The sequence below is a fragment of the Canis lupus genome, chromosome 21, assembly GCF_011100685.1.
Source record: "Canis lupus familiaris isolate Mischka breed German Shepherd chromosome 21, alternate assembly UU_Cfam_GSD_1.0, whole genome shotgun sequence".
NCBI lineage: Eukaryota > Metazoa > Chordata > Mammalia > Carnivora > Canidae > Canis > Canis lupus.
The window spans coordinates 21,034,322-21,048,278 of record NC_049242.1 but is presented as its reverse complement, the minus strand read 5'-3'; the positions used below and the strand labels follow the sequence as shown (position 1 = coordinate 21,048,278).

The window sequence follows — 13,957 nt, the reverse complement described above, 5'->3', positions numbered from 1 at the left end:
CAGTACTTCACATTTTTGTAGTACTTTTTATTTTTTCTTTAAACACAAGTTATGCATTTTCCCTTTTCAGAAAAAATATTTTTATTGTACTTACAAATACATGCTTGTTTAGCAAAACAGTTGACACAGAAATGTTGAGGTAGAAAAGTGAAAGATCCCCACCCCATTTCCACATTTAATATATATTGCTCAAGTTCTCTATGCAGCTGCAAATATACACTCTTATGCATACAGATATACATGTATACACCCACAATCGTTTTTACATAAATACGACCACATTGTACATATTGTTCTGTAACTTCTTACTCATGTTATTACATTGTGGACACTCTTTCACACAAGAGAGATTACAGAGATTTACCTCATGCTTTCCTTTATATAGATGTCGTAAAATCTAGTTCCCTACTGATAAAGGTGTCCTTTAGTTATTTACGTATTTTTTGTTTAACCTGTTTTTCCCATTAAAATAATTCCTTTCTATAAAGCTATTGTTTTTATAAAATTGCTCAAACATAAAAAATATAGGGCATTTAAAAAATATTTCCTTCTGAGGCAGAATCTAATTAAAATCGGTTTAAAATAATATTCAGCACAAGCCAGACTTAAAAAATATATCCAAAATAGCTGCCATTATTGAGAATCTTATATAAAATTAATTTACAACTGTTTATTAGTGCCTTCTATGGGTCAGATACTATTCTAGGCACTGGAGACAAGATAAGGTTCATGGCCTTGGAAAATAAAACAGTAGACAATTTCAGATTGTAACAAATGCTGTGAAGACAATGGTGACTTATGAGTGGCTGCTCTAAATGGAGTAGTCAGGAAAGGCCTTTCTGAGGAGACATTTGAACTGCAATAGTTAACTTTATCCTCACACCACCCCGTGTATATATTATTTTTTTTTTAGATTTATTTATTTATTTATTTATTTATTTATTTATTTATTCATTAGAGACACAGAGAGAGAGGCAGAGACACAGGCAGAGGGAGAAGCAGACTCCATGCAAGGAGCCTGATGTGGGACTTGATCTGGGGACTCCAGGATCACGCCCTGAGCCAAAGGCAGATGTTCAACCGCTGAGCCACCCAGGCGTCCCCCGTGTATATATTATTATCCCCATTTATAGAGGAGGCAGCTGGGTTGAGAAACCTTAGGTTGCTGGCCTATATGGCAAAGTTAGACGTTAGATTCAGGTTGGACTGACTCAAACATTCAACATTTACATGCTAGGTATTTTATATACCTTAGCTGAATTCGTTTTCATACCAGCCCTGTGAGCTAGGTATTATTATCCCTATTTATAGACATGGAACCAAATGGTCAGAGAATTGAATTCACTTACCCAAGGTCACACTGTTAGTCAGACTTAAATCCAAGACTGTCTGACTCCAAAATCCATCCTTTTCCCATTTCCATTTCACATGAGCTTTGTGCATGCATGGTACTTGGCTAACTTCTTAGAAGCTTTGTTGACTCCTTGGGGCTGTCAAATTTTGGACTGGTGACATGCTGGGTAATTGAGGACTGACAGTTGTTATTGTCTAATTTTGTAGAGAACCCTTGCCTCATGGCAGGAAAGGAAACCCAGGAGGGCCTTTTCCCTTGACTTACTCATCTTTTCCCCTCTTCCCAGGTGCCTCCATCAACTGTGGAGTATCTTGAGAAACAAGGCATTGATGTGCGGATCCTCCAGACAGAGCAGGCAGTGAAGGAGTATAATACCTTGGCTGCCCGAGGCATCAGGGTGGGAGGGGTCTTCCATTCCACCTGCTGATGGAGCCTTAAGGAGAATAAATCACTAAGCAACAATGCCTGTGACTATCACTCTTAGCACTCTCCACACCAGCCTCCTTAAGTATTTTTCAACAGCTGTTCATACCAGGACCTGTGCTAGGCTTTGGGATGCATGGATGACTAAGGCCCAATGCCTATCTGGCAGGGAATTGAAAATTAGGGGAGAAGACAGATGTTTACCAAAGTTTATAATACACTAAATGATTGGCCAGAAATAAGAAATAAAGGCAAAAAATAAAGCCTTCTGGTTTAAAGGCCAAGAAAAGTTTCAGTGCATTAAGATTACATTGTAATTGATGCTTTGGAATGTTTAAGCATTAATTCAACCAATTTTTATTGAGTACCTTATATGCCAGGCATTGCTATAGGCTCCAGACAAGCAGCAATGAAAGTCTTATCCTCACACAGCTTATATTCTAGTGGGGAAAATAAACAATCCATAAGGTAGGTAGAACCTGTTGTGAAGAAAAATAAAGCAGAGTGAGAAAACAATGAGTAAAGAAGACGATTTCAGATATGTGGTCAGGAAAAGTCTCTATGCAGATGACATGTGAGCAGAACCTTGAAGGAAGTGACCAGAGCACTTCAGTAACAAGAACAGTAGAGCAGCTATGCCCTGATTCTAGGGTTCTAGGCAAGCTGTTCTACTAGCTAGTCCTGAGCCTAGCTGGACAGTTCTCCCGGCCAAAGATTCCCTTGCTATGAAATGATGGGGCTGGACTAGATGTTCTGTAATGGTTCATAACCACTGTGGAGAGTCTTGTTCTGCTAATTGCCAGGTGTTCTTTGTGAAGCCTTAGAATAGACTGATAGAACTATAAATTATCAGCATCGTCTTAGTTTTCATTCCTCCTCCTCTTTAAATAGTTATGAGTACGGGTGTCAAATAGCCCTGAGTTTGAACTGTGGCTTTCTGCCACTCGCTGGTTGGGCATTTATTTAATGTCTTAGAGTTCCACTGTTCTCATCTGCCAGATAGGGATAATAATTAGTACCTGGAGTTGTATAGGTATTAAATGAGGGTCATTCATACACTGTCTTAGGACTCTACTTGGCATGTAGTGAGGACTCCATGAATTGAAACCATTGTTGTTATTTTGATTATATATTTTGATTAATGGGTCTGCTGTCAACTAATTTCATTTTATTGTTCGTAACATAGCTGCATATTTCATGAATTCATAGAATGCTGAAGCCCAAAGGAACTATTCTCTCATTTATTCTCTTTCATGCCCATTTTTACTGAGTCTCTTACAAATTTTTTCTGGCCAGTTATTGCTGGGCCCTGGGAGTACAGGAATGAATAAGTTATCATTCCTGCCCTCAGGAGTTAATTGGGAAAGAAAAATCAACAATGATACAGAGTGTTAACAATACAATAGTTTCAAGGTTCAATGATGGCCTGATCCTACCGGATGGAAGGGAAAGTAGGGAAGACATCATTAAGACCATGACACAAGCAGAGTCTTAAAAGAATAACGTGTTCATTTATTCACCGAACAAACATCTGGCAACTTTTAGCTAACTAGTCAAGTACGTATCATAGTCATAATTAATACACTGGCCCCTACTGAAGCCACAGTCCAAGAAAGCTGGTGTTTGTTCCACGTGATCCTGTCACCTGTCTGGCCGTTGGACATCTGACTAGGCAGCCAATCCACAGACTGAACAGCAACTTAAGATGTGACTTGGCAAGAAAAGGTGAGCTAAGACAATTGGAATGGAAAATGAAGGGATCTTTCCAAGTTCACCCTACAAGAAATGGCAGGACCAGGTCTGGAACCTGATGGTGTGTCTAGATCTCTACTATACACCTCCTTAAAAGACTTGGGAGTGAGGCACCTGGTGACTCAGTTGGTAGAGTATAGTGACTCTTGATCTGAAGGTTGTGAGTTCAAGCTCCACATTGGGCGTAGAATTTAAAAAAAAAAGCCCATGGGAGTAAGATCCTCACATACCGGACACCCAGCTTGGAGGTCTGGGAAAGTCCTGTTCAGTGACCTTTCTGCAACCAGCCATTTGACAGATACAGGATCAATCTCAGATCAAGAAGCCAATCACCTGTGTAGCTTAGGAGGGTGTTTAATAAAATTCAGATTGTTTCTCTATTGATGCAATTGAATTTTTTTTTTGAGTGAAACATAACATGAGATGATCTCCAGTGGGTGCTGAACTAGGTGTGGGTATAATCAGTGTTCCTACATAAGTCGTCTCCACATTAGAGAGGGCTTAGTACAAACTTAGAAGTATTTGGCAGTGAGTTCATTAAACTTTGTATTGAAATGGCTAATCGCTCCCATTTCTGAATCTGTTCTACATGGTCATTGCTAGAAATGTGCTAGAAATGTGCCTGAAGAGAAGCTACTTTTCCACGTGACACTACACTTAGTCTCAGGTCTTAAATCACTAAGCCCTTTGATTTGATTTGTAGGTAGCACGGCCTTCATTCTGCCCACACTTCATCTCTTTTAGCTTGAGTGGCTCCTAAGACAAGAATTCTGCAAGTGCTTCCTGTGTGCCCTGTAATTCTGTTTGTAGAAGTCAGTCATGTCAAAGCCAAATATAAAGTCCTTTCGGAAACTTGAATCCCAGGGCTGGCTTCTGCAGGCATGCCATGGTACTGCTAAGCTTGCTCTGGGTTCTGGGACTCCTTCACTCTCTCCCTGACTGGTATATGCCCGTAACTGTGCTGAGGATACGACACGGATGTTCTTACCGCGCAGGTACTCCAGAGTAGTTGAAAGAAATGGACATGAGAACATATAGTGATGGTAATGACTTGGCAAACTGGCACCAATCTACCTAGAGACCTGTTTTGTCTCAGAGTAATTTTAACATTTATCATTTATTTTTTAATTAGGGTTTTTTTTTTTTTTACATGAAAATGCAGATTTCTGGCTCTTCTGGAAGAACTGGATCTCTTACCACCAGGCCCATACTTAGAAACCACTGAGCAGAGCTGAATAGCAACTACATTCTGACAGAGGATATGTTCTCTGATTGAAAAGAATGAAAGTCTCTATTACTTTTCCTCCAGGCTGCTTGACTCCCTTTTTCCCGCCTACCTTTTTAGAGGCTTCCATTTGTGAACCTGCAAAAAATACCTAAATAAATATGCTTTAAGAACATACAGGAGGCTGTTGGAACACAGAAGCAATGCACCAAGCCCACAGGAGACACAAGATACATTCCAGAATGAGGCTCAGTCCTGGAGAATGAGGAGGAGCCATAGGAGACAATCTGAGGAACATATTCCAGGCTCAGTAGGTCCAAAGGTCTGAGACAAGACAGCATGGTGAGCGTTGGGTACAACTACAGGAATTGTTACCAGAGAATTACACAGCATGTGTGGCACTGGCAGGATGAGGCTGGAGATGACCCAGGCAGGAAGAGCCTTCAAGAATAGGCCTTTAAACTTTCCTGGGATCAGCAGTAGGCTCCTTCAAAGGGATGTAAGCAGGGGAATGGCATTATTAGCAGGTCTGGATTTTACAAAGATCACTCTGCTGGCTGTGTGAAGAATGGACTGAAGGTAGCAAGGTTTGAGGCAGTATCTTTAGGAAGCTAATGTCACATTTCAGGAGAGATGATGATGGCCTGCACTAGGATAGAAACTGAGTATAAGAGGACTGGAATCAAGAAACATCTAAGGAAGCAGAATCTAAAGGACCTGACAGCTATGTTTATGTGACAGGTGCAAAAGGAGTCCAGTGTGACACACAGGTTTCTGGCTTTGACTGCTGGGTGCACGGGAGACCGCTTACAAAGAACAATAGATCTATTATGGAAACCATGTTGGACTAAGAATCAGGAGGCCTGGGTTCCAGCCTTGGCTTTACCATGAATTCAGTCTCATATTTCATAGAATCTAACAATTCAGGGTCAAAGGAATTTAGAAGGTTGAGCCCAATCTCTCATACAATACTTGAATTTCTTTGCAAGAAATGTGTCAAGAGCTTGTTCAACCTCTGCTTGAACACATCCAATGTGGAAAATTTATCTCCTAATGCAGCCCACTCAATTCTTACATAGCTTTTTTTTTTTTTAAGATTTTATTTATTTATTCATGAGAGAGGTAGAGACACAGGCAGAGGGAGAAGTAGTCTCCCTGCAAGGAGCCCGATGTGGGTCTTGATCCCAGGACCCCGGGATCACGCCCTGAGCTAAAGGCAGACGCTCAACCATTGAGCCACCCAGGCATCCCTCTTACATAGCTTTTAAAAACTTGATCTTAAAGCCAAAATCTGCCCCTTAGTGTATCCCCACCTGTGGTGGAAAAAAATACTATATTTGGGACGTTGAAACCTAGAATAAAGTCCTGACTTTTCCCCTTAGGAGAAAAACATTACCTCAAAACCTGTTTCCCCACCAGTAAAATGGGGAATAACTGAGAAGAATTTTGATAGCAGGATACTGGATCTGAAAAGGATACACCATAGCCTTCACCTAGAAGGCTTTCTATGGCTAGAACATGAGGGGCTCAGTGGACAGCCATGGGTCTCAATGTTTTCAGCCTAGATCCCAGATTCATTTTATCACCATGGCACGCACTTTTGTCAGGGTTATCTTTTGACATATGAGAGTCCACTGATGTCACATTCCTGAGATACACAAAACAAGCAAGCACACTAGAAAAGCAAGCTAGCTCCCTGAAGATCTTTCTTCCTTTATCCCATTCTAGCAGGGATGGCCTTCTGGAGCCAGACTGCCTGGGTTCAAATCCCAGCTCTATCATTTACTAGTTGTATAAGTAAGGCCAAATTACTTCATTCTCTCAACTCTAACTACCCTGCTTATGAAACAATGACAATAGTATCCACTTCATAGGGTAGCTGTGAGGATTAAATGAGTTACTTCATGGAAAAGGCTTATATCACTGCTGGGCACAAATCAAGTACATTAAACCAAAAGCCAAACATGCTTGACTTCAAATTCCAGTGCCACCTGAGTAATTCTGTACTCTTGCTATTATTTTTATAAGCTTCCCAAGTACCACACATGATCGAGACTGGCTAGATTCAGATTCTACCAAGCATTATTAGATTAAACCCATTCAGGAACACTTAAGGTATCTCTCTTTTATAGTTGAGGATGTCCAGGCATAGAGAACCGAAGCTCTGAAGGCTTTTTCCAGATACTTTTCCTAGAGGTAGTAGAGCGCAGGCCTCAGGAACCATCTTGGATTTGAATGAAAACAGGCTGTACTACTTAATGTACAGGATTCCTCCCAGACTCCTCACTCTGAAGTCTCTGGAAGACTCAGTTGGCTGTAGCAAGGATTAAATGGCAGGTAAAGTAGCATGATTCCTCAGAGAGTTAATGTCTCTTGAGCATTTACCATTTTTACACCCCAACTATACCTTTAACTCACATGCAGCTCCAACATTGAAGTCATCGAAGATGTAATGGGAAATGCTTTTATTTCTTACACTGGATCTCTCTTTTCCATAATCCTTGTTTCTCCTAAAATATGGCCTTTGTGTATTATTTTGGTTCTAAAGGTAATGACAGGCAAGATCAAGAATCTCCCTCAGGGATGAAAATGATTCATTCTCCAGCTATTCATCCAGTCCTTGATGCAGCTACTGCCGGAATTAGGGAAAGAGCTTCTCAGCAAGACGGCAATGTCTAAGGCCACTCAGAAACTGTCAGTGGTGAGAAAGTACAGCTATGAAAGGAGTGGGCCCTGGCAAACAGACTATTGATTTAAGAAACAAGATTATGCTCCAATAAACCATTCTTTAGAGGTGGCTAGAAAACTGGATCTTTGTTTCCCACCTGAGGAATGTAACCATATGATATAAATGTTGAACCTATAGCCACATAATTTTTTTAAGGACCAGGAACTAGAACAGCTAGTTGTTTTCTCAACTTTATTGAGGTGGTGGGGGGAGTCAGGGAAGGAAGAGGTGTAGACTTGAAGGTTTTTGTTTTTTTAATGCAAAATAATTTATTTTGTGTTTGATACCAGATGAGACTATAAGGGTGATGGTGCTCATGCCCATACGCCGGATCCAGGTGAAGTGCTCTAGGCTTCGGGCTCACTCTGCTACCTAAGAAGGTCCTTCTCAGCATCAGCTCTACACAATGCTTGTGACTCAGCGCCTTGCGGGTTTGGGCATTATGTAAACTTTCACAGACTTGCTGAAGGGGATGGTGCCCTCGATGCTGGTTTCCACCTGGGGTGACACTTCGCCACCTTCAATCCAGGGGGATTTTGGAATGCGGGAATTGGAGTTGTAGGCCAGTAGCAGCCTCACTTCCACCTGGCATGGTTCTGGAAAAAAAGACAAAAGATATCCTCTAGCAACCGCTAGGAATTGGGATGAAATAGCAAATAAAAGCAACATTAAAGATGGAAGCAGAAGGGTTTTTAAACATTTCTTCATCTGTCTTCCTCCCTTCCCCCTCACCAAACAAAGACACTGTCCCAGCCTGAACACTGTAAGGCCAAGCCTGAGCCAGCAGATGTGCTGCTTCTCTGCTACCTCCTCCTCAGGTCTTGTGTGGGCTCCCTGCAGCTCAGATCCATGGCTGATCAGACAAGAGCTAACACGTCTGCTACAGAGGCCTTCTGGCCTCGAGAGTGGGCCACATGGGCCTGCATATGGCTGTTTCTCATGCCCAGATAACCATGCTCTTCCTGTGTGGCTGAGCTCAGGCATCAGGGCTGCGCACTCCATCTTAGTGGAGAAGCAGCCTTGATTAGGAAACAGTTCTGACAAAAAGTTCCTACTAGTGAACAGGAACACATTTCAGGGACCTAAAGTCATATCGCTATCTTTCATTCTTTCATGCACATGGGCAGGCCCTAGTCAGCAAAGGAGCCCTCTCTCAAGTTGCTGACCATTTGTTGGAGACAAACACAGTAACAAATGGAGCACAACACTCTAATCAAATCTGGAAGAGTGAGGAGGGAGTCCAAGAAGGCTTTGGAATAGAATATCTGCTCCATGGCAAGCACAGAACCCCAAGATTTCTTACCCTGCCACACCATGAGACTGTCACAACCCCCCAAAAGTCCCAAGGCTCTGAGAGGTTCTAAGTGCACAAATTCACACTGGTGACAATTTAAACCCACTTCATAAACAGAAGCAATTAATCTCTTAACCATGTGGCTTCTACAAAGGAGGGGGAGAGAATTTCAGAAAAGCCCAATGGTAAGCGCAAAGGGCCAGGAACAGAGTAAGCTTGGGATATCCTCTTTAATTTCATGTGACTGGAGCAAAATATGCAAGTGTTAAAGATTAGCCCAAAGCTAAGAAGTACTGAGGACAAGAATGAGAGCTGGATGGATCGAAATGAACAAGGACAGAGGTCCCAGGATCTCTCAATGCCTCCACAGACCTCTTCATAGTAACTTCCAGTACTCTCTCTAGGGAGGAACGCAGAGACTGAATTGCTGCCTCCGAGGAAGGGAAAGGCACCCAGGCAGCCAGAGGAACCTAACTAACCTAACTGGCCCCAGAGAGCAGCCTTGGCGTCACCATTTACCAGCCACGTGGCAAGAACACAACCACGTAATATGGGGCCTGACAGCTGACCAAGTAGATCTGTAATGAAACCAGTGCTGTTCTCTGGCATCAGCTCCAGTATCAACTCTCCACTATGCTCCCTTTTTTGTCCCAGATGGCTCTTGCCAACCCCCAACCACAACCCAGCCCCAGCTCTCACAGCACTTTCAGCCAAACCTGGTGAGGTCAGAGGACTCAACCCCATCTGTTCCTATGCCCTCCCTCACCTGCATGTGTTAAGAATGGCAGGTCCAAACACTGCCATCAGAGGAAAGGACGGGAGAGAGCAAACAAGAAGAGACAGCAGGAGAAAACACAAAAGATTATGTGGGACAAATCATGTGACCTATTCATCATGCCTGTAAGAATAGCTCTCTTATGAGATATATATTCTTGCTTCCACCTTACAGACAAAGAAAATAAGACAGAAGTAAAATCACTTTTTCAGGATGACACAGCAAGGGAAGCAGAATCTGGAACCTGGTCGATGGGACTCAAAGCTTCTGACACGGCAGCATCCTGCCTCCCAGGGGAGAGGCGCCTGGTAAGGAGCTACTGAAGGACTGCAAGGAAGAATGACCCCCAGCACCAGGCCCCATCTCCTGGATTAGGAGAAGGCAGAGGTACATCTGGAATGAGAACACGTTTCACTTCAGTGTCCCAGGTAAAAAGGGGGTGTGGTATCATGAACATAAGGGATTTGGGAGTCAGGAAATCGGAGTGCCAGCCTTAGCACCACGCATGATCAGCTATGTGGGCCTTCATTTATGCATCTGTAAAATGAAAAACAGAACACTAATTCCTACCACCAATTTGGTCTAAGGATTAAACAAATTCTTTTTTTTAAGATTTTATTTATTCATGAGAGACACACACAGAGGTGGGGGGGCAGAGACACAGGCAGAGGGAGAAGCAGGCTCCCTGCAGGGAGCCTGATGTGGGACTCAATCCTGGAACTCCAGGATCACACCCTGGGGCTGAAGGCAGTGCTAAACCGCTAAGCCACCCAGGGATCCCCGGATTAAATGAATTTTAATTGCACATTTAAAATCCTGTAGTTAACTGTCATTATTTGTTGAGCACTTCCTATATTTCAGGCTCTAAGACACAAGAAACAAGGCCCTGGAGATACAGAGGTAAAGCTGATAACCAAGTTCCCTGCTCTTGTGGAGACTTCACTCTCATGGGAAAGTCAGTAAATAGTTAAATGAGAAAACTTCTGATACTAAAAAGTGCTATGCTGAGATTAAGAGAGATTTGTAGTAGCAATCTCTCAGAGGAAGTGATCTTGAATGAATCAGAATTCTTCAGGCTCACAGCCTAGGCAGTAGCCCTTCCTCAGGCAATGAGCTGCTGTATGACCAGGGCAAAATGAGAGACCCTTCTAAGACCTTTGAGGCTCTTCTGAGATCTAATATGCTGTGATCTGCCTCTAGAGGCTTGGGCCTTCCACAACAATGCTGTCCCACAGCATATCTTTCTGAAAGTATTTCATGTCCATGTCTAGGATCCCTTTATCAGAGCAGATTAGAACAAGAAATTCTACCTTCCTGTGATAGTGGAGAACATCCCAGGCAGCAAAGATATGAAATGAGGGATGCTCATGGAGGAAAATCCTGGGTAAAAGCATTGCTGGATGCTCCCTCAATTGTGCCAGGCCCAGGGTCACTGACTAGACCCCCAAAGGGGCTGCCTCTTGTGAAAACTATGTCATTTATACCCACCTAAAACCTTGTTAGAGGGAAACCATTAATAATGGCATTAGTTACTCATGTATTTAAAAATTCAGTGAAAGAAAATTCCAGAAGGCATCCACCTATTTCTAAAATAAGCCAAATTTGGTGGCATGAAACAGTCTCTAGTAACAATCATGCTTCTGGGTCATCTTCAATGATTTAGGAAATACCAGTGAGGCTAGTTCTCCCCCACATTTTAGGTTCTGTAGACTAAGTCTCTTTCTCAAGTTTCTAAAGCCTTACATGCTTGAAATGTAATGTCTTACACACTGTATCCTCCCATTTTATTGTTAAGAATTTTTAGAAATACTTATGTAACCTCCCTCTCTTTTCACAAATTATTAAATTATCATTAAATCAGCTCATGTGGGAGGGCAGGGCAGTAATAGTTGTCATTTTACTTGTTTGGGAGGAATGAACTGAATGGTTCATATACAATATACAATTGTTCAGAACAATTTTAATTTGGAGTAAGAAATATAAAACTGCTTCATTTCCAGACAAAGCAAGCCTTAGAACTAACTCCTAGGTTGAGAGCTATCATCTTCATTTTGAAGGTGAGGAAACAAACAGTTTCAGAAAGGAAAGTGGCTTGTCCAAGGCTATGGAGCAAGTCAATGGCAGAGTTAGGACAAGAAGATAGTGTGGCTGGCATCCAGCCGAGGGCTCTTTCCATGAGATTCCATTCTATTATAATCTCCTGTATATCTCACGACAAAATCTTGCCTTTAGCAATCAAAGCAATGCAGCAAATGAGTCTAAATGCAGCCAGTTTGGGCTTTTAAACTTCTTAAGAAATCAAGTACAGTGGTCAGCAGGCCTGACTGAACTTTATTTTTCAAAGTGCAAAAAAACCAAATGCCTACAGGTAAGTGTGATACCCAGGAACACCTTTTCCTGTCGACCCTGGTCCGCTGACCCCTTACCTGTCCAGGCAGTATGGGAGAGGTACACCTGAGTGATAAGCCGGTGGCGCCCTGGGCCAGGATTCCGGAAGTCTGCCGGCTTAGGATGAATCATCTGAGCCTGGCCATCTGGATATAAGACCTAAGAAGTGAGAGAAATGAGAAAAAGGGACAGAAGAGCCATGAGTTTTCAATAAAGCTGCGCTGTCTGTTCTGAACCTCAAAACAGAAGGAAAAGAAGACACTAGCCTTCATTAAACCCTGTTCCTGGAGTGGGGACTAACACTGTTGACACCTCTGCATTCCCTGCCCCAAACAAAGTAACATTTGATCAAGGTTTCCTAAATTTTTGCTGAAGAAGTGATAGGAATAAAGTCCCTTTATTAAGTATAAGAATAGATAAAAATACTAATCCTGATGTGAAGAGCCTTCTTAGCACCCCATCAGGATGACTTTCTCTCTTCTTGGCTCTCCATCATACATCATGGACTAGCACCCACCACCCAGTATTAAGAATAATTTTGTGACTTCATTCTTTCCATTAGATTATAAGTAGCTAAGAAGCTCTTTCTACTGCTCTGTCAATGAGGGGTCTACTCTGTTAAAAAACAGAATTCCAACCAAGTAAATTTGAAGATCTAATTGGCTTTAATAAGTATCTAGCAAGTAAATGCACCAAGGAGCTGTACAAAATGGGAAGGATACATTCCTGGAATAGGTTGAAACTGTAATTAAGTCTTGGTTTCCTGTCATAGGGAAAAATGACTCCAATTTGGACTTGTTTGTTTGTTTGTTTGTTTGTTTGAACAGCTGGCAGTTCTCATATCTCACGCACTGCCAAAGTACTTTCCTCACCATCCTAGGGAAGCCTCACTGCTATTTGTGCAGACAGCCTCTTGCACTATACAGTATAGAAATGAACTAAACCAACAAATGCAGCTTATCCGAGAACCACATGGCCTTGACAAGAGAAATATACCGCTAAGGACAAAGTTGGGAACTACACAGGCCTTTCAACTTTGAAACTATGGAGAGGCCTGTCTCAGCCCACCTGCCCCATAATGAGAGAGAACTTCTATTGCCTCCATGTTGATCTCAAACTTCCTAAATGATTATATTTTTCTTTCCAGTTTATCTCTTAACTCAGGCAAAAGACCCAGAAGGCAAAACATCTCCTGATGGTACCAAAACTATCCCCTCAAGCAATAACAATGCCCTGAGCTGGCAAGATCCCTTGTAGTTGACTCCAAGACAATGAGTGACTTGATTTTACTGCCCGCCTGCAAGTACCCACCGACTTTTGTACCATGTTTTCCTCATATAAACCTGGAAGTATTTTCAGAACTTTGGAAACCATCTTGGAGACACTAGTCTACTGTCTTCCCAGGGCTGGCCTCACTAAAAGGAATTCTTGTCTTGCTCACCACAGCTCCTTTCTGTCTTTGGATTTTGTCAGTGGCAAGTGGTCAAATCTGGTCTATTTGGGACCCTCGGGGCCAGATGCTCTTGAACTCCTGCATCCTGGCTACAATAATCACCTTTCATTTGCCCAGAACAGAAGAAGTGCTGGACTAGACAGCACTTTCCTACCATTAAAGCTGTCCCACAAGGGGCAGTGAGTTTCCCACCTCCCTACCTCCCCACCTGTAGGGGCATCAGAACAGTTTAGCCATGCACTGAACCGCCTTGGGAGATTTTTCAGTAGAATCTAATAATCTGCCTGCAATTTCATTTATGCTCAGTTGGTCACTGAGCTTTTTCTCAGGGATGAATGTGAACCAGTAGTTCTCCCCGCTACCTGCACATTAGAATCACATAAGAGTTCTCAAAAAAAAAAAAAAAAAAGTACTGATACATATGGGCCCTACTCTCAGAATTCCAACTTAATTGGTGTAAGCTGAGGCCCGTGCATCATTACTTTTTAATGCTTTCCTCATGAGTATTCTAAAGTGCAGGTAGGGTAGAGAACCATTAACGTATAAAAAAGAAAACTATAGTACA

At 42.4% G+C, this 13,957-nt stretch overlaps 2 protein-coding genes across 5 annotated transcripts in view; one reads left to right on the top strand and one right to left on the bottom strand.

The window, feature by feature from the left end:
* Nucleotides 1-1,818, top strand: part of AAMDC (adipogenesis associated Mth938 domain containing) — a 36,991-nt gene extending 35,173 nt beyond the window's left edge. For all 4 annotated transcript variants that reach the window (XM_038568512.1, XM_038568514.1, XM_038568513.1 and 1 more), the window contains one exon: nucleotides 1,641-1,818. In XM_038568512.1, coding sequence (XP_038424440.1) covers nucleotides 1,641-1,781 — 141 coding nt within the window. In that variant the 3' untranslated portion in view covers nucleotides 1,782-1,818. The remainder of the gene's footprint in view (nucleotides 1-1,640) is intronic.
* Nucleotides 1,819-7,660: 5,842 nt separating this feature from the next.
* Nucleotides 7,661-13,957, bottom strand: part of INTS4 (integrator complex subunit 4) — a 110,993-nt gene continuing 104,696 nt past the window's right edge. Inside the window, exons 22-23 of the mRNA XM_038568511.1 lie at nucleotides 11,978-12,098; nucleotides 7,661-8,078 (exon numbers count right to left, since the gene is read on the bottom strand). Coding sequence (XP_038424439.1) covers nucleotides 7,900-8,078; nucleotides 11,978-12,098 — 300 coding nt within the window. The 3' untranslated portion in view covers nucleotides 7,661-7,899. The remainder of the gene's footprint in view (nucleotides 8,079-11,977; nucleotides 12,099-13,957) is intronic.